The sequence below is a fragment of the Chrysochloris asiatica genome, unplaced genomic scaffold (genome assembly GCF_000296735.1).
Source record: "Chrysochloris asiatica unplaced genomic scaffold, ChrAsi1.0 scaffold00432, whole genome shotgun sequence".
Classification (NCBI taxonomy): domain Eukaryota; kingdom Metazoa; phylum Chordata; class Mammalia; order Afrosoricida; family Chrysochloridae; genus Chrysochloris; species Chrysochloris asiatica.
The window spans coordinates 1,063,680-1,084,053 of NW_006408950.1; the positions used below are offsets into that span (position 1 = coordinate 1,063,680).

Genomic DNA, 20,374 nt, shown 5'->3' on the forward strand with positions numbered 1-20,374 from the left:
TGCTTCCAGCACCATGAAGGCCTCCTGCAGAGATGAAGGCTCGCAGGGGAAAAGCACCTAGCCAGAAGGATGACTGTGAACCTGAGCCTCATGCTCCGCTGGTCATCACCAGCACTGTTTAGTCTCCAGGATGAGAAAGCCAGGACTCCTAAGAGGGTCTTAAGAATGAAAGAATTCTCAGTTTGAAGAGAAGTGTGGCAGCCTTCGGGTGGAAAGTGCACAAGTTGAATGAGTGGGCAGATTCGGGCGGAAAGTGCACAAGTTGAATGAGTTGGGAGAAATGTCTGAGAGAGCTGCAGGGACCTCGAAGAATTAGTCTGGTCCCCAAAGATGGCAGGGGTGGGCTGGACTCTAAGCACACAGAGGAGAGAGAAGGAAGAGACTGTGCCAGCAGAAAACAATAGTTCTCTTGAGGTAAACTGTGGTCTCAGATGTACAATGGATGTGCACAGAGCAGCAGAACCGAACGTGGAGTTTTTGTGAGTTCCATGGGAAGGCCCAGCCCAGTGTGTGGTTCTGATGAGATTTTCCTCCTTTCACAAGGAGCCATTCATACATTAAAATGAGAGGTCTGTGAGGAGGCCAACTTCCTCTCCTCTTCTAGAGTCCGGGCCAGGTTTCAAACAACTCTAGGCCAACGTCACTGAGGAGGATTCAGGGAGGAGGGTATAGGGGGCACTCTCAGACTCAGTTTGGTGACATGGGGCTGCTGCTCCCAGGAGGCGTGGTCCTGCTCTGTGTGGATCTGCATCCCCTGGAGCTTTCAGATGTACTGCTCCTCATCTCTGTCATTTAGAAGCAGAGACCACTTGTCCCCACTGTCATCAGCTGTAGCATTGGGTCGAGACAGCCTGTCTGAGGTCAGCGAGGAGAGAGACACCTGGCTGACATAGCTGACCTGGTCCCACGTTGTGGCCCGGGACAAGTCCCGCCGCCGGTCATCCAAACCGATGTGCACACTGACCTGGGAAGGGGTCAGGGGCTTCATGTGGCCCTGGGCCTGCGCTTCATACCACTCGCGGTTTGGCTTCTTATAGCTGCAAAACAAGAGTGCAAGAGCATTGGAGCCACTTGGAACACAGGGCTTTTATTTAAAGTCTGGAAAAGACCTCTCACCTGAATATTTCATTAATAGGCAGTATCAAAACCGCATGGACTTTTAGAGGAAATGGATACTAAACGCCTATGGTTTGAATTAAGTTTATCCGGTATGGAAAATTTCTACCCAAATACCTTGCCCATTGTTGTTTTTGTTTAGTGCTGTAGAGTCAGGTCCAACTCATAGTGACCCTGTATAGGGTTCCCAAGGGGCGGCTGGTGAGTCTGGATCAACAATCTTGTGACTCAGACTGACCTTGTGGTCCAGTGCATTGTCCTGCAGTGGCACACCAGGACTCCTTACTCATAGCAGAGTGCCATTAATTTTTGCTAAATGAATGCATGAATAAGCAGAGGAATAAACACATGACACTGTCTTATTTAAAAAGAAAAGTCGTACTGCACAGGGATCCTGGGCCGACAGCAGAATAACCAGTGCAGTCCTGCACAGGCTGACTATCAGGAGGTGAAGTATCTGCTCATGTTTATCTGAGGAAATCACTACAGAACACACACTTGGCTCGCTTGGGGTGAGGGAACAGGGACAGCAACATAGCAAACACCTATTCTAAGCCCAGACACCACTCAGCAGGCCCAAATCTGCCTGGGGAACCCAGAGGGAAAGGGTGTCCTGGGCATTCTTTCTCCATCAAGCATCTAGTTACATGAACAAATGTGCTTCTGCGCCTTGGGGACTCACCACTTCAGCTGCAGGGACGAAAGCACCACAGACACGGAGGAGGCCGCCATGGCTGCTGAGCCCATCCATGGCTGCAGCACAATGCCGACGGGCATGAAGACACCTGGCCGAGGAAGCAAGAACACAGCTCCACACTGCAGCCCAGAGCCGTGAGCAGGGAGAGGGTATCGCAGAGCTGGGCAGAGAGGCATGGGTGCTGTGGGCAGGCCTTGAGTCTCTTTAGGGTTTCTCCCTGCCCTGGTCTTCCTGAAACCCTCACAGGGGGCACGGTCTCCGGAGTGTACGGCAGAGCTCTGAGGAGCAGGTGGGGAGCAGGAGGGCAAGCAGAGGAGGTACCAGCAGTCCCTGTCCTTACCACACCACTGATGGTCTCTACTCACATATTGACAGATTATCCTACCTCAAGGGCCTCACAATGCCGTGTCTAGAGAGATATGGTCAAATATCTATGGCACAGGGGCAAACGAACACTAGAGGGAATTAGCTCCCAGGAGCTCTGACAGCGTAGTGGTTACGAATTGGGCTGCTAATCTCACAGTCAGTAGTTCGAAACTACCAGCTGTTCCGTGGGAGAAAGATGAGGCTTTCTAATCCCATGAAGATTTACAGCCTCGGAAACCCTATGCAGGGTCACTATGAGTCGGAACCGACTCTATGGCACTTAACAACAAGGCTCCGGGCAGAAGTAAACCTGCCCCAGAGGACAGAGGTGGCACACTGATCCCTGTGACCTGAGTCACCACTAACCATTGGACATAGTCAGGGTTATCTTGGTGGAAGGTAGGTTTAAAAACCTCCCACCTCCTCAGTCCATGTGGGAGCATCTCTTACACAGTGCTGGGGCTTTTCCTGCCTGGATTTAGTGGAGTGGGGATGGAGTTATAAAGCAGAAAGATCCATCTTCTTCTGTGGTCATTTCTGAGTCAGAAAAAAACCTGGGCAGAATTCCTTTTTAAGGTAAGGCTTCTGAAATGCCCATCACTATACCTAGCACATGTTAGGTGCCCAGTAACTGCTCAGATTACAGACATACATGTCTTAATGAATGGTTCAGAAAAGATGGACACAAGTCAGTGACGGGCCAAGCATTTTGCCGAGCTGTCTAGAGAAGACCAGAGGGGACAGTGAGGAGGGAATGGAGGAAAGCAGCCAGGCTAATGTGAACTGTTCCTAATCCTACTTACAGAGGAAGCTGTATGCCTCTCCAACATGGCTAGCACAGAATTAGAGACCATTATATATATATATATATATAAAACAACAACAAACAAACAAAACAAAAACTAGCACAAGTTTATAAAATCTTAAAATTTTCTGCTCTATAATTGGATTTTTTCATTTGAAGGTTTGGCTCTCCTCAGTAATTTCTCAGTCTTTAGGGAGGGACAAAGACTTTAGCACAGGACATGACAAAAACCCCATCTCTTTCTAAGATGGCCCAGCCAGCCAGCCAGGTGAGCTACCAAACATACCCAACAGAGAGAAGTGGAGAGCTAGAGTTCAAGGTGAGAGTCACCCCTACCTGCTGCAATGGGGATCCCAACCATGTTATAAATCAAAGCCAGGACCAGATTGATTCGTATTCTCCAGACGGTCTTCTTGGACAGGTGAATGCTAGCCACCACATCAAGTAAGTCATTCTGTCAGAGAGTATGCACTGTGGTTACCCTGTGCCCATGTCCTCCCTACACCCAGATGGCAGAGGTCAGGGTAGTCACTCACTCTGATGAGGACCACATCTGCCGCCTCGATGGCCACATCTGTGCCCGTCCCAATGGCAATGCCCACGTCCGCCCGGGCCAAAGCTGGAGAGTCATTGACGCCGTCTCCCACCATGGCAACTTTCTTTCCTTTGTCCTGGAGTTCCTGAACCTTGGCCACCTTGTGGGAAGGCAGTACCTCAGCAAAGACTTTGTTGATGCCAACCTACCAGGAAAGGAACAGCTGTCAAACGGCAAACACACTGCCACACCTGACATTGCCAGAGACCCAGGCATCACTGACTCCAATCTGCTCTCTTCCCCAGCCCAGGTGAATCATATGGTACAGGCCTGCTTCCCATTGCAACGGCCCTGCAAATGGCCCCTTTCTGGAGTCAGCACACTGCCTCCTCACAGTCCATCCCACGCCTGCACCTGCCCCCTAACGCTGTTTTCAGACTGCTGACACAGCCAGTTTCCCAAATGATAATTACCAGTGTGCGACTCTTCTTACCTTTCTTCCACAGAGGTCTTGAAATGGATTGGAATGGTGATTGCACAGCCTGGTAATTAAGGTTGCTTGGTAATAAACTGCCCATTTGAAAGTGACCAAAATGCCAAAATATATGTTGGATATACTGGTAGCATAGCAGTTATGAATCAGGCTGCGAACCGCAAGGTCAGCAGTTCGAAACTACCAGCTGTTCTGTGGGAGAAAGATGAGGCTTTCTGCTCCTGTGAAGATTTATAGCCTTGGAAACCCTGTACAGGGTCGCTATGAGTCGGAACCGACTCTATGGCACATAACAACACAACAACATATTTTAAAAGACATTAAAAGTCCTTCAACAGATACCACTTTCCTTGGTATAATCTCTGACATTTTTAGCCGGCCCTTTGAGTTCCTCTTGATCAGGTCTCAGCGCATGTCCGACTTCAGGCCGTATGGCTCCAGAGGGCCCACCCTTGGCTTTGTAGCCACAGCACTCAGAGAAATCACAGCACAGCACCACTCAGCCTGACCACAGGGAGCTTCCTTTCCTTCCCCTCTCCCTCTTCTACATCTGGAACCTGGATGTCTTCATTGATCATGCCAGTAAGGTGGGGTGGGGTGAGGGCTGCTCCTTGAGGTGCCCTGGTACCAGGCAGTGCTGCTCTGCCTTGTTGGATCGGTAAATATGCTCTAATCAGGAAGGGTTAACAAATCCTTCATTTATAAGAAAGGCCATGTAAAACAGGTACTGCTGTTTTCCTCTAAGAAGCAATGACTTCTGAAAAGCACGCAGCTTTGCACACATGGTGTTTTAGGGGGAGGGTACAATGCTCAGGAACTCAGACACTGGAGCAGGACTGTGAGAGAATCACGCAGCCATGAAGTGGGGCTGTCCTCACAGCCCAGGACCCATTCACCTAGCTGGTACACACACTGCAGAAGAAATGTGCTGGTAAAACCCTCCCTCTCTTAATATAGAGATGAGAAAATCTTTCATTTTAACCCACAAGTCTTGATTTTTTTCTCTTTTCAGCTCAAAATCTGGTAAACGCTAGAGAAAGTTGACATTGCTTTTCCCAGGGATATGCGCAGGTGAGGCAGCAGCTCGGCCATACACGTGAGGGTTGTGTGGCTCAGAGAGGACCAGGATGCATGGAAATAAAAGCCACCCAATGAGGAGGAAAAGGTCAGAGGAAACTGAGCAGCAGGTGCCCTGGTTCCCACTTTCCTTTCTAACTGTTTCAGTGAGTTTGAAACATTTGGCCATTTTACAGAGGGAAGTTGCTTGTGGTGCCCCCGCCTGTACCTGGGTGGCAATGGCTCGGGCTGTCTTCCGGTTGTCCCCCGTGATCAAAACTACATCCACACCCATGCTCTTGAGAGTGTGCACGGCCAGCACTGCCTCTGGCTTGACAGCGTCTGCGATGGCGATCATCCCACAGAGGACACCTGAGAGAGATCAGTACTACAGTGAGTGGTCACCGGCATGCCCAGCCATCAGGGCCTCAGGGCAGTTCACAGCTGTGGGTTTTGTTTTCCCTCTCATTAGGTAGACTATGGTGTACAGCTGAGAAGGCAATAGGTTTATAAAGTTTAGAAGGCAAGGTGCAGGAGCCGGAGAAGATGACTTACTTCGCCACAACATTCAAAATTTAGTTCAACAAATTGTTTCTTAGCCACATCTCATTTTAATTCTCGTAGCAGAAAATAGCCTTCACAAAGGAAAGACTCTAATATCTGTAAAGGCCAAGATACAGCCATATACTAAGACCCGGAGCCCCGAGAGCCTCTGTGTAAATCAACGATTACAACAAATCCAACAGTTAAGAGTTGCATGGGGTCTCATTCTTTAAGGGCACCCTCTAGTGACCCCTATGGGAAGTGGGGCCCTGGTTTGCCTGCAGTGTTTGGGTGCAGGGTATCTCCTTAAAGTGGTCTAGCCCTCAGGACGGACCAGTGTGAAGTCTACGTGAGAAGGATAACTTTGTACTGCAGCTGGGGCAGAAGCCAAACATGACTGACGCGACAGTTCTGAGAGCGGGAAGACCAATGCCAGAGCAGTGTTGCTTCAAGAGTAGAGAGATGGAAAGGGCTTCAGGCCTGAGAATTCAGGGGAAAGGACGGTAAGGCAACATTCTGCAGAGACAACCAGTATTAACAGATATTGGTCTGAGCAGAGAAATACCATTAATAGCCACCAAGACTGCTGTCTGTCCTTTCATTTCGTGGTCTGTCATTGCGTCACTCACGTCGCTGGAGATGGTTAACCCATTGCGCTGCATCCATTCACGGTTTCCGATCAGCACAGAGAAGGTTTCAGGGGCTGCGTCTGCTCAAAAGAGATTGTGGGTATTATCTGCAAGTGTGGGTGTTCTTGTGCATATGCCCTCTCTTTTTATCAGCTGGACGCTTCACTCTCCACTCTAGTCCTCTGTGACTATGTCACTGACTCTGGGCCCAAGAGTCCCCAGGTCTTGCCACATTACTGGCCAACCGGGTCTCCAGCTGGGTTCACAGGAGTCTATTGAACATTGTAAGGCTTAGCTCACAGCTTCATTGCTATTTTTCCCTTACTTCCCCTTATCAGTGACGAGCATGGTCACCAATTAGAGCATGTATTCCCATTGAGTCTTAGTCTTGGAATGGGGTGGTTGGTTAATGATGCATGGAGGAGATTGTAACTATGGCAATGAAACGATATACGATAGGATAAAGGTAAAAATAATGTTCTCCCATGTAAACTATCACATAATTCACAATAAAACATTAAAAAAAAAAGCAAGAGAGATTGTGGTTACTCTCAAAAAAGTCCATTTTATTGCAAGGACGAACTAATAATCATGGAATCTTGCTGAGAGCAAAACATGCATTTATAGTTCTGAAAAACTACAATGCAGTGATAGTGGTACTTGTATGTTGCTGAGTCAGTTCAGACTCATAACTACCCTTGCAGGGTATCCAAGGCTGTACATATTTATGGTCAGAAAAAGCTTCATCTTTCTCCCGTAACTAGTAGATTCAGTTTGCTGGCTTTGAGGTTAGCAGCCTGGCTACACTATCAGGGCTCCTTATAACATGGTAAGTGCCCAGAAGAAAAAAGTAAATTAACATACAGAACATGTGGGGTATTAAGAGGTACATGTTATATATGTAAAAATGTTATAAACATGCTAAAGTAATGTAGTATCTTTACATTACTTTAAAGGCATCTGCTGAGTGTTTCCTGCAGGGAAAAACAATTAGCTAATTGCAAAATTAGTTTAATTACTGCTTATATAAATGACCCAAGGTAAACCAGCAAATAATCAGATAGTCTGCTTACTTATAAGAAGTCCCTGGGGAGCAAACAGTTTGCACTCGACTGCTACCCTGAAGGTTGGCAGTGCAAGTCCACCAGAGACCCCTTGGAAGAAAAGCCCCATGATGTACTTCTGAGAAATCAGTCACTGAGAACTCTATGGAGCACTGTTCTACCCTGACACACGGAAGATTGCCTTGAGTTAGAACTGACTTGATGGCAACTGCCAACAGCTACTACTTTTATGAGTTGTATTAAATAAAATGCTTTGAAGATGGCCAGATGAGTTGGAAAAGACTCACCTGTGTGCTGCTGACTGAGGCTCGCTGTATGGACCAGTCCCTGGAGCTCTGATGGAAAAGGTTACCCTGGGGTTTTACACTGTTACCAGGGAGCAGGCTGTGGATGGCTTTTCAATAAGCCAATCCAAACCAAGGCTTACTACTAGAAATGGGGTCAGTGAGTGATCCTTACATAAGAAAGGCTGTATTCCAAAGCAGCCAGCACTCCAAGCACCTTCCCTTCTTCTTGGCTCTCTCTGAGCTCTTCTGCCAGCTCTGGACACAACACATGTCCCATCAGAGTCCCCGCCAGGAGGGGAATGTGAAGAACAAACACAGAACCCCCCCCACCTATTCTGCACTGTATGGGAAGACAGATGAATTTGGGCTGAGAGAGAGGAGACCCAAGATTCTGGATCTCTGACTTTAAGTAGCATACTACTTTTTACTTTAGCATCAAAGTGTAAATGTACCAAACACAGAGAAGTGGTGTCTCTTGGTGAGGCAGGCAAGTGGCATGCCAGCACACCTGCTCATGGATGGCATCGTACTGAATGGCGCTGTGGTTTGGCACACTTCCACCTATACCCAACCAGCCCAGCTACCAGGAGCAGAGACAAAGGCCTATATTACCTTTCTTAGTGGGCATGCTCCCAACACCGTTCAGGTGCCCAACCCGCTCACTCGGGGTCAGGATGCTGTCCACATTGCTGACCTTACAACCGATTCCACAGCCTGGGACTGCCTGGAAGTCCATGCAGTATCCTAGGGTTTCTATTCCGAGTTCCTGTGAAGAAGCACACAACAGTGAGGGAGGCAGGACACAGACAGGCATGTGGGGGCTGGTAAGAGAGAAGCATGAGAAAAGAGAGGGAAGAAAAGGAGAATTTTATTTTTCTCTCTTCTGATATAGATGCTAAAATAGCCTAAACACTCCCTTAGCGGATGGCTCATAACTGGACAAGTTAGATACTAATAGGAGAAAGGAAGCTCACATATAAGACCTCCAGTTAGAGGGGTCTGCAGATGCTAAGGGAGGAAAACCAGATGTCATTTATGGATAACAGCATTCACTTGGGCAATGCCAACATCTTCAGGGCTGTAGCTTGTACATCCTGTTCCACCTAGGGGATTAGATTTGAAGCCGGGAACCCTCCACGGGCCCTCTCATCTGGAGAGGTGGGAGAAGTGAGGGGCTCTTCCACTCACCCGTGCTCATCCCACTCCTGCTGTCCCCAGTTGTATGGATCTCCCCCTCCCCCAATACTACCATTTCATTTTCATGTCTCCTCGACCAGGGCTGAACAGACATGACATGACTGGACTTCCGGAGGGCAGGTTCTCATCTTCCTTGTTTTTGTTGCTCCGAGCACAGCACCAAGCACAGATGCTCACTGAAGCTCGATAAATGCTGCTACACCAACTGCTTTTCTGCATCACTTCGTGTGACAAGGGCCCTACAGTGGGTCGAGTCTGCACCTGCCCCAGAGGAATCTATGGGTGGTTTTCGAGGCCACACGTCCAGGAGGGAGAGGTGCTCCAGGCACGAAGTGACGCAATGAGCCAGGGGACAGAGCAGTGTACCACATACCTCTTTACAGTACTTGGTGACTGCCACACCCAAGGGGTGCTCGCTGCTGGCCTCTGCAGTGCCCACCACAGCGAGAACCTTCCTGAGCGGCAGTGCAGCCATGTCTACAAGTAGAAGGAACCGCATGACTCTGGGGACCCCGTGGGTAATGGTGCCTGTTTTGTCAAACATCACGGTCTTTATCTGCCAAAATCAACCACAGTGCAGTTAGCACAGAAGATACAGATGGGAGGGATTTTCAGAGTGCACATCATCTTGAGGCAGAATGTCCTCTGACCTGCCTCAAACAGGTAATAACTTCTAGTTCCCCTCTGTAACCAATCCATTTTCAAGCCCCACTATAATGAATTGTGTCCCTAGCATACTGGCTGTAATCGCCCACCTTGTGCCTGCCCCCTGACTGGGGGCATATTTTAGGAGAGGACATATCTGTCCCCTGGAAAGCACACATTTCTGCAGTCACCTCAGGACCCCAGATGCTGAGAAGCCACTTGTCTCCTATCTACTGTTGCTGCCCAGCCCACCCACTGTGTCCTCCCACCTGAGAGCAAAGTCCCCAAACTCCCATTGAAGAAAGGAAGAGACTAGCCTGTTCGTTGGCCAGAATGAGTTTTCACCAGCCCCAGATGCTCACTGGCAGCTCTGCCCCAGTCCTCCCATCACTAAAGCAGTCAACTGGCAGCAGCCATGCTCTGGCACCTGCACTTTCGGGGCCACAGGCCAACAAAGTCCAAGTACTTCAGCTTCTGAGAGTCCACCAGTCTCCAGAAGTCTCGGTCCGATCAGCAGATTGCTTTGTCCAAAAACCATTCTACAAGCAAAGCCAACTGCTGTCGAACTGATTCTGACTCTTGGTGACCCCATGTGTATCAGAGTAGAACTGTGCTCCTTAAGGTTTTCAATGGCTGAGTTTCCAAGTAGATAAATCTTTCTTGTGAGGTGACTCTAGGTAGACTCAATACATCCACTGTTGTTGTTGTCGTTAAGCGCCATCTAGTTGGTTCCGACCCACAGTGACCCTGTATAGGGTTTCCGAGGAGCGGCTGGTGAGCTTGAACCACCGACACTGAGGTTCAAATGACCTTGCAGTTCAGTACATTAACCCACAGTGTCACACATAGCAAATAATAAAACCAACTTTTTGTTTCTGATGCTGAGTGGGGGGCTCTTCAACACTATCCCTGGCCTTCCTCCAGTAGTCCTTGACTTCTTTTAGTCCGCTCTTCAGTGTGTAGCCAGAACGATCTTCCCAAAATGTGATCTAGTCCAGTCAAGCAGCACTTCCGACCCTCTACAGCTCCGCACTGTTCTCAGGGCTAGTTCAGAATGCTTTATAAAACCTTCAAGGCCCATAACAACCCGGCCATTTCTCCTCAGTTTCCCTCAGTGAGGAGAACATTCGCAGTCCCTGATCTTACAGAGCTGTCTTCCTGGGTCCTTTCCATGTGCTGGGCCCACTGCCAGAACACTGCCACCCTGCTTTGCCTTGCTAACTCTCATTCAACTGCTAAGTCTCAGCACCGCCTTTCCTCTTCCTTCCCTAACCACTCACATCACCACCATGCCCTTAATCCAACACCCAAGTCTAGGTTAGGCCCCTGTTCAAGTGCCCTCACAGCATGGAGCACCCTCTTGTGGTACTCTGCCTTTGTTTACTTCCTCAACGTCTGTCTTTCCCACTCACCTGCAAGTTTGTAGAGGAGCAGGGAACTATGACTATGACCAGAATCTAGTACAAAACCTATAAGCAGTAAATGCTTAACAAATATGGCATCAATTATTGCAGAAACAGAAAGTCAAAGCTTAGTATACTGGGCGAAAGGAAGCCCCTTTATCCACAGTGCTATTCATGCTTGCCCTTGCCAAGGTTACAGACCCCCACACTGATCACAAGATGCTATTCATGCTTGCCCTTGCCAAGGTTACAGACCCCCACACTGATCACAAGATGCACTTTCTCCTGGAGTCAAAGACCCAGAGTCCTGGCTCGGCCACTGACTAGAGCTGCAGGCCTTTGGGCAAGTCATTTAACTTCTTTCTACTGCAGTTTCCTTATCTGTAAAATGGGAATAACAAGCACCATGGCTCCGTAAGAAAAGCACAGGACTGTTAACCACAAGGTCGGTGGCTCCAGCCCACCAACCACTCCATGGGAGGAAGATGAGGCTTTCTGCTCCTGCAGAGATCTACAGCCTTGGAAACCCTATACTGGGCTGCTATGAGTCGGAACCAACTAGATGGCACTTAACAACCACCACCACCTCAAAGAGCTCTTAATGAGATTAACTCAATTTATATTCACAAAACATTTAATTATATGTTGTCAATCGCAGTCAGTTCTGGCTTCCTGTTCTACTTAATTAACATTGCTACTCTCAAGTCTCTCTTGGGTTTGCTTAATATGAAATAGTAAACAGACACTACTTCCATTTGTTGTTTGTTAAGTGCCCTTGCATGGATTCCAATCCCTAGCGACCCCGTACAGGGTTTCTGAGGGGCAGCCGGAGGGTGTGATGTGCCGACTTTGTGATTCACAGTCCAGTGCTGATCCTAGAGCACCACCCCAACACTCCACTCCTCCCATGAGGCCCATTCCCTGGCAGCAGCAATAGAATCATGTACAAGTTTACAGAACTGGCTGACCTTGTGAGCCATTTCCAGAGGCTTGCCTCCCTTGATGAGGATGCCGTTCTGTGCGGCCACCCCGGTGCCCACCATGACGGCTGTGGGTGTGGCCAAACCCAGGGAGCAGGGACAGGCAATGCACAGCACAGTGATGGACGTCTGGAAGGCAAACCGGAGGATCACCTCAGTCTGAGAGACGTGCTTGTTGGGGTTCTGAAACAAGGAAAAGACAAAGAGTCAGGGTGTGCATTACAGGAGGACTCTCACTGAATTCAAAACACATAGCAACATTTCTACGGGGACAGTAGGACCTCATGAGGAAGCATGGTCACATTCTTCTCTGCTTTGGAACTACCACAGTTCACTTTACTATTCCATGCCTCAGTTTTACAACTTGATCCTCTAGATTGAGAGCAGATCCAACAGATCCCCAAGTCAAATCCTGGAGGCATATAATGTGGCCTACATATCCTGGTTCTAACAGAAATTTAAACTGTCAATCTAACTGAAGTCAGAGATAACAAAACTCATTTCACAGTTTGTTGTAAGGACTAAATGATACTATATTTAAAGTGCCTAGTACGGTCCATGGCATAACAAGGCATCCAAGAGACCGTGGCCATCACATCATGATTCTTATTACTATTATGAAAGCTTTAAAAATGACAGGTCTCCAAGGAATCTATGCTATGTTAATAATCATACAAACGGGAAAAGACGCGAAGATATTAACATAGTGTGCTTTTTGTTTGGGTAATAGCAAAAAATATAGAAAACAACATATTGGGGATTGGTTAATTGCCCTGTGCGTGTGGTGTACAAAAAGGAATACTAGACAACAATTGAAATGATGACGCATTTCTACACTAGTTGCCCTGGAGAGGTGCCAGACACATTGTGGAATAAAAAAGCCAGAACAAAACGGCATGTGTTGTGTGTTTACTTGTGGCAAAATTACTGGTCTATATCCATATATGGCTTTCTAACAGGACTTGGAAGAGGTTCTCAAAAATGTGAATAAAGGTCTCTTCGAGTGACAGGGCTTGCAGTCGTCTTTATTGTCCCTTCTTTATTTCTTATTACTATTCTATTTGTAAAGCCCCAAACACACATAGTATGGATTTCTTTTCCAGGTACCTGTTGGTACATATTGGTATTATTATTTGAATTCTAAGATTTTGAGTCATTTTGGTTTACTTTTCAAAATGGCTGGTGTTTAAGGAGTATAATCAAAAGATACTATATTTGCTTAATTACAATAAAAAGTTATGTCTTCTAGACCAAGTCTATGGACCACAACCTCCCTAGCTTCTTGCCTGGACTTTATAATTCTGAAATGTGGAACTCTAAAATAAGGTTTTTTTTCATTCATTTTTCATAGAAATAGCTGTAGTTAGATAAAAGAACATAGACTGCTTCTTATATATGATTTTTAAATAGTTCTAATAATTCCTGTCAAATACCATCACAATGGGTGGGAGGCCTTCTAGAACATGAGCCCTGTTTCTACAAATAGTTTTTATGTAGCAGAATGACAGTGATATCTTAAAGGAACATGCAGTAGTACCTCGTTTGCCAGCAGCCGCCCTGATAATGCAGATAAAAACAGAAGAAACCAGAGTAAGATGGAAAGCATGAAACAGCAGAAAGCCACAAACTCTAACTTGTTTAGGACTGAATATTCTCACAGCTACCTGCCAATTAGCTGCTCTCCCTCAAAAAGCAGAATTTTTAGGTAGTTAGGTATTACACTAAGCACTGACAAATTCTAAATTTACATTCATAGTTCGCTCTTAAAGTACTGTGGTCTCCTTCCTTTGATGTTAGAAAGCTTAGATAGTTTTCATTTTAAGGCAGTAAATTTGAAATAGAAAAATGCCATCTTAGTAAGCAATATGCATCCCAGGAGTTCTGGTATCCCATTAATTATGGGCAAAAATTTAATATAAATAAAGAAAAACTATCCATCCCATGTATGTAGTTTCTTATAGTATGGCTCAAAGCATTGAATGGGTCTAGGTATGAGTAAAGTAAGAAAAGACATTGCTCCAACTGTACAGTTATCAAAGAGGACTTTAAATGGACCATGACCTTTTTATGTATATCAAGGTTGCTCATCTTCAACACTACTGACACTCTGAGTGGATGACTCTTTGCTGGGGGTAGGGGACTGTCCTCTTTGTTGTACGGTATTTAGCTAGCTCCACTGATGAAGGTGGAGGGTCAGAGAAAAAGAGGAAGACCCCCAAGGAGATGAATTAGCCAAGTGGCAACATTGGTGGACTCAAGCATGGCAACAGTAGTGAGGTTGACCCAGGATCAGGCAGTGTTTTGTTCTGCTGTGCATAAGGTCGCTATGAGTCGGTACCGACTCTATGGCATCTAACAATAACAACTGTTGCTACGGGAGTCCTGGTGTGACGCTGTGGGTTAATGTGCTGGACTGTAAGATCAGTGTGAACCATAAGGTCGGCAGTTCAAGCTCACCGGATGCTCCTTTGAAACCCTATACGGGGTTGCTGTGAGTCAGGATCAACTTGATAGCACTTGACAACAACAACTGATGCCAGGAGACTCCCCAGTCAGGACAATCACAAATGTTTCCAGGCACTGCCAGATATACCCTGGGGGCAAAAATCTTTGAGAATGATGTCTATCTAGTTCTTATTTCTTTTAGAAAGTAAAGATGGAGTATTTTTTCCTACCTTTTATTATTATTATTTTTTTAACTCAAAAGTATATATCCATGGCCTCACATATAATAGCTAATAAATATTTAATTGTTAAAACTATTAGCACTATTTTAGAAAACTGGGATGTTGAACATAGTATGGACAGATATAGATAAAAAGAGATATTTTTCTTAAAATCTGTCAAACAATATTATGCCACTAAAACTATATATGATGTATATAGTAGACTATGATGTGTACTATGGGACCCTGAAAGTGACCAATTCTGCATACTGTAAATGCTTTAAGCATTACAGAAGAGAGCCAGCTGGTACCTATGGAAATGCAAATAGCAATTCTCATCAATAAGTGAACATACACAATGTAAGGAGCAATTAAAACTTAAATGAACTGGAGAAACAAAAGAACAGGATTAATGGCAGTAAATTACTTAAAACACAACAACAATCATCTTGCTCAAGGCATTCAACTTACAGGAAAGTGTTTCTGAACAACATCAAAATCGATAAACCCGATTATAATCCATACCACCAACGTCAAAGTTGAAATGATGATGATAAATGGGACAAAGTATCCACTAAATCGGTCAGCCAGTTGCTGAATGGGTGCCTGTGAATATAAAACACCAAGACCAGGGAGGTGACAATCTGGCAAGAAATATAGCACAAGCACGGGCAAGGATTGGACTCTTAGCTCTCTCAGTTACTGTCTACTAATCAGGCTCTACTCAAGGAAAGCTGTCTGATTTGACAGAACTGTAGAATAAACTCCAAAGACTGTTGAGACAGCTGAAGTTACACTGATTTTCCAAGTGTCTCCACTACCTTAGACATCTGGGCCTCTTCCACCAATTTCACAATCTGAGCCAAAGTGGTGTCGTTTCCCACGTGGGTGGCATTAACAAGCACAGAGCCATGTGCATTTATAGATCCAGCAATCACTACGCTTCCTGGCTTTTTAGTGACTGGCATGGCTTCTCCTAGGGGCAGAGAACAGAGACCAGCAGTCACCCACCATAACCCATTCAGCATTTGCATGACGTGACAACTGCTTGACACCCACCTAAAGGAATGTGAAACAAGCCACTAACCTGTGATAAGGGACTCATCAGCCATGGTATTGCCTTCCAGGATTTTCCCATCCACTGGGAACTTTCCCCCGGGGACCACCTTGATGACATCACCCCGCTGCACCAGCTCCATGGGTACTTGCTCCTCTCTGCAACAAAGGCCACTCAAGTTACGCAGAGTGCAGCTTGCCAGGAGCCTCACCTTCCAGTAAGTCACCTGGCCAGGTTTGAGACTAACTGTTGGACTAGTTACTTGCTTTACTCTACTTGCTTTATATATGGAACAACAATATTCATTTTCTCCTTCTGTTTATAGAGCTAGCCAATATTTCTTGTGCAGCTATTAAGTGCTAGGCATTGAGGTATAGCAGTGAACAGATAGCCAAGTCTCTACTCTCTTGAAGCCAAATACTGTGGAGGAAACAGAAAGAAAACAGGATAGTGGTGGTGGTTATGTGCCATGGAGTTGGTTCTGACTCGTAGCGACCCTTTTTAAGGGTTTCTGAGGAGTGGCTGGTGAGCTTGAACTGCCAATCTTGTGGTTCAAATGACCTTGCAGTCCAGCACATTAGCCCAGAGTACCACACCAGGACAGAACAGTTGCAGACATAAATCACATAATCCTGGTGTGGCATTGTAGGATAAGCACTGGACCACAAGGTCATTTGAACCACAAGGTTGTCAGTTCAAACCCACCAGCCGCTCCTTGGAAACCCTATAGAGGTGGCTATGAGTCAGGACTGACTGGACAGCACTTAACAACAACAACATGATGAACACAAAACAAAACAATTTAACTGGAGATCTTTTTTAGGTGGAGATGGCAGGAGTGGGGGTGCGGGAAGGATCGGTTGGCCTCTTCTGGAAGATGACAATTAAGCTGACACGTGGATGACAAGAAAATCCAACATACGGGGAAAGAATGTTCAAGGGTGAGAACACAGTTAACACAAAGGCCCTACTGCAGGAAGCAAGCTAGCATGCTAGAGTGAAGGGAGCACAGTGTAAGACAAGGTGGGAGACGTAGGCAAAGTCCACATCATGCTGGGTTCTCCTACACCAGAGAATGAGTTTTGGGGGTAAGATGGTTTAGTAGAATAGTGACATCATCTGCTTTACATTCTAAATGACCTCAATGGCTTTGGCATAAGAATGGATTATAGGGAGGCAATCATAGAATAGCTAGGTATTGCGTGGGCTTAGACTAGGGTAATTTAGAGACATGCATCAACAAGATTTGCAGATGCACTGTGGAAGTAAAGAAAGGAATCAAAGACGAGTTCTATGCTTTTGTTGGAACGAATGGGTGGGTGGAGGAATCATTTAATGAGCTGGAGGCACCTTATGGGAGAAGTAGCTGACAGACGGAGCAGTGAGAGAAGGGGCAATCAATGACTTTATTTTGACATGTTGGCTTTGAGATGTCTATGTGACTTCCAAGAAGAAATTACAAGTAGGGAATTGGGAAGATGAGTCTGGAGTTCAGAGAAGATGTCACAGCTAGAGGTACAAATCTGGGAGACTTCAAAATTGAATGGTCTTTAAAGCTGAGAGATGGTCTGGGTTTACCAAGGAGTTTAAATGGACAGGAGAAAGGGCCCAGAACTAAACCCTGGGCACTCTACTTGGAGGTAGAGCAGGTGCAGAAGGGCCTGCACAAGGGAGACAACACAGAACCAGCCAGTGACATAAAAGTATGAGGACACAAACCATAAGATAAATCTATTGACATATAATTGATACATCAATTGTGGTGCATCCATACAATGAATTACTACTCAGTTACAGGAGAAGTGAAATCCTGACATACGCTACAACGTGGATCAGCCTTGAAAACAGTTAGCTAAGTGAAGTCAGTCAGTCACAAATGGGCAAATATTGTATGATCCCACTGATATGAAATATCTAGAAGAGGAGTCAGAATTAATTTGACAGCATCGGGTTTGTTTATTTGTTTGGTTTGAACAAGGATGGTGTGAAGGAAGGTGAAAAGGGGACTAACTGTTTAGTGGACACTGTGTTTCTATTAAAGGTGATGAGAAAACTTAGAAATGAAAATTGGTAAAGATTGAACAATTGAACAACATGATTGAAAACTAGTGTCACTGAATTGTACAAATGGAGAACACTGAGGCAGCAAACAATTTGTTACATATGTATTTACCAGTTGTTTAAAAAGGAGTATTCATCCAATTGTATCACATGTGTGGAGACGGCTGAACAGGTGCAGATATGGACAAGTTCACTACACTCTACATAAATGATGTAAGTACTTAGTGAAGGTGAGGTGCACACCAATACAAAAGAAAACAAAAACATCTGAGGAAGGAACAAAACGTCGATGAGTTGAAATGAGGGTAAAACAAGGGATTTGGTATACAGAAATTATTTGATGGCTCTGGCAAAAGCAGTTTCAGTCACTGGCAGAGGCAGAGGCACAACTGAAATGGGGTGAGGAGAGAATGTGAAGTGAAGAAACAAAGACCACTCTCCTAAGAAGTTCTGCTGTGAAGGGAAGAGAAAAGCAGAGCAGTAGAAGTAGGAGTAGATTCAGACAGAAAGTTGTAAAGCCTGCTTATATGTTGGTGGGAATGGTGGGGAGGGGGAGAGAGAAGCAGATGGTGCCAAGTGCAGGAACAACATGTAAGGGAAGCAGAAGGCAGAGAACAAGGGCTGGCTCCATGGTCGGGCCCAGCAAACAGACTGTACATGAGCAAAGGGGCGAGTGGAAACCACAAGCATGCTGAAACGTGGGGCTCCAAGGTTACTTTATACAACATTCTTTCCCTTACACAGACTACCCTTAATATCAGAGAGGAGAAACTGGCAGTTATTGAACTAGGTACTGTGTTGGACTTTACATGCTGTATCTTATTAAACCTTCTCCAAAACTTCTGAGGTGGATGATATTGTCCCCATTTCCATGGAAAAACCTAAGGTTCAAAGAGAGTACTATTACTAAAGATGATTTAAAATCTTTGAACATATGTGCTCATTAAAAAAAAAAAAATGCTACAGATAAATGTTTAGATCCCTGGAATAGCATATATTTAGGTTAGCACTTGACTGGTAACCTAAAGGTTGGTGGTTTGAACTTATCCAACAGCATGGCAGAAGAAAGGTGTGGCAATCTACTTCCATTAAGATTACAACAAAGAAAATTCTGTGGTGCAGTCTACTCTGCACACACGGCATTGCCAGGAGTCGAAACTGACTTGATGACAACTCACAACAACATAAGCATATGTTTTAAATTAGCATGTGCCATCTTGAGCTTTTGTAAGCTGCTGCCCATATAGTGACCTGTGGGTACAGGACCAAGCTGCAGGTGGGAGACTAGCAGGGTGCAGTCCTCCCTGTTCTCTCGTCCTCCTGGTAGCCCAGGCAAGGCCAGTCCTGCCATCACCAACACAATGGCCAGTGGCACCCCCTCCTGCTTCTGTCCTTCTGGAGGTGCAGGAACCCGCCCTGAACTAGGCTACACAGACAGAGAACAGAGAACTGTGCTGTGCCTTCCTTCAAGTCTCTACCATATCCTCCAGGAGACAGGTGGTGAGTGCTGAGAACACACTCACATACAATCATCACTTAAGTATAAATATTACAACCCCACAATGTCTCAGAGAAAACAGACAATTTCAGTTCATACGACAGAATGCCTCAAACAAGTGATCAAAATACAAAGTCAGAAAATACAGTATCAGAAATGGAATCAAAACTATTTGATAAGGAATTTAAAAGTATGTTATTTAGGTCCCTTCAATGAATTGAGAGGAAGACCAACAAAAGCAAGGGAGAATTCAGGAAAATAATGTAAGAACAAATTAAATGAAAAACTGGAAACCATATAAAAACAGCAATTAGAAAGCCAGAAGACTAATAATAAGAACTTTAGAAATAGATAACACATTAAAAGGGCAAAACAAAATCAGTGGAAGGCTGAATCCATTGTAGACAAATCTCTCAACACTCATAATATTTGAGAGAAATAATCAGAAAAAAACAATTAAAAAAACAAAGAAAGCTTGAGATTTATGTTGGACATCATGAAGAGGAATAACTTATGTGTGACTGGAATTCCAGAACAGGAAGAGACAAACAAAACCAGAGAAAACTGTCCAAGAGTTGCTGGAAGAAAACTTCCCTAGTACCATGAAAGATGAGAAGATAGCCATTCAAGAAGTTAAATGAAAAACACCAAAACCCAGGTAAGAACCAATACCAGCAGACATATACCAGGGAAACAGACAACACCTGTGAAAGTTACTCTGAGTTAAGCAATAAGAAAAGGGAAAAGGGAAGACCACACCCTGATCACATCTTCCTGGAAGCAATCAGAAAGCATAAAAAAGTACCAAAATACATACTCATTTATGTATTAGGGCCACATATAAACATTAAACATGTCCAAGAAGCAAAAGCAGATGACCATATCAGCACATGTCCAGAAAAAAGATAAAATATCTGAGACAAATGACCTAGAAGTAGATCTGGACCCCATTCTGGAAGGAGGGCAGGCCCTGGAAATGCCTGAGAAAGAATTCAGAAAAATGATTATAAAATGTTTCAAAACACTTTACAATGAAGTTAAGAAAAATAAGGAAGAAGTCAGGAAAGTGCTACAAGTGCAATCAAACAAGATAGATACAGCATTGGAAATAATGCCAAGCCTACAGAAAGAGGTCCAAACAATCAAAAACAAAATGGCAGAAATAGAGAACACTCTGAAAGGGCAGAGGAGTAGAATAGATGAGATGGAAGGAAGAATCAGTGAGCTGAAAGACAAGTCTTTCAATACCACTAAGATAGAAGAACAAACACAAAAA

General features: G+C 45.3%; 1 protein-coding gene across 2 annotated transcripts in view; it reads right to left on the minus strand.

The window, feature by feature from the left end:
• Nucleotides 1-763: 763 nt before the first annotated feature.
• The window catches only part of ATP7B (ATPase, Cu++ transporting, beta polypeptide), an 83,935-nt gene continuing 64,324 nt past the window's right edge, over nt 764-20,374 (minus strand). The window contains exons 10-21 of one of the 2 annotated variants that reach the window (XM_006876940.1): nt 15,570-15,697; nt 15,304-15,458; nt 14,954-15,088; nt 11,805-11,999; nt 9,162-9,344; nt 8,204-8,357; nt 6,177-6,320; nt 5,298-5,440; nt 3,521-3,724; nt 3,321-3,438; nt 1,799-1,901; nt 764-1,037 (exon numbers count right to left, since the gene is read on the minus strand). In XM_006876940.1, coding sequence (XP_006877002.1) covers nt 764-1,037; nt 1,799-1,901; nt 3,321-3,438; nt 3,521-3,724; nt 5,298-5,440; nt 6,177-6,320; nt 8,204-8,357; nt 9,162-9,344; nt 11,805-11,999; nt 14,954-15,088; nt 15,304-15,458; nt 15,570-15,697 — 1,936 coding nt within the window. The remainder of the gene's footprint in view (nt 1,038-1,798; nt 1,902-3,320; nt 3,439-3,520; nt 3,725-5,297; nt 5,441-6,176; nt 6,321-8,203; nt 8,358-9,161; nt 9,345-11,804; nt 12,000-14,953; nt 15,089-15,303; nt 15,459-15,569; nt 15,698-20,374) is intronic. The other variant, XM_006876941.1, reaches the window with a different exon arrangement.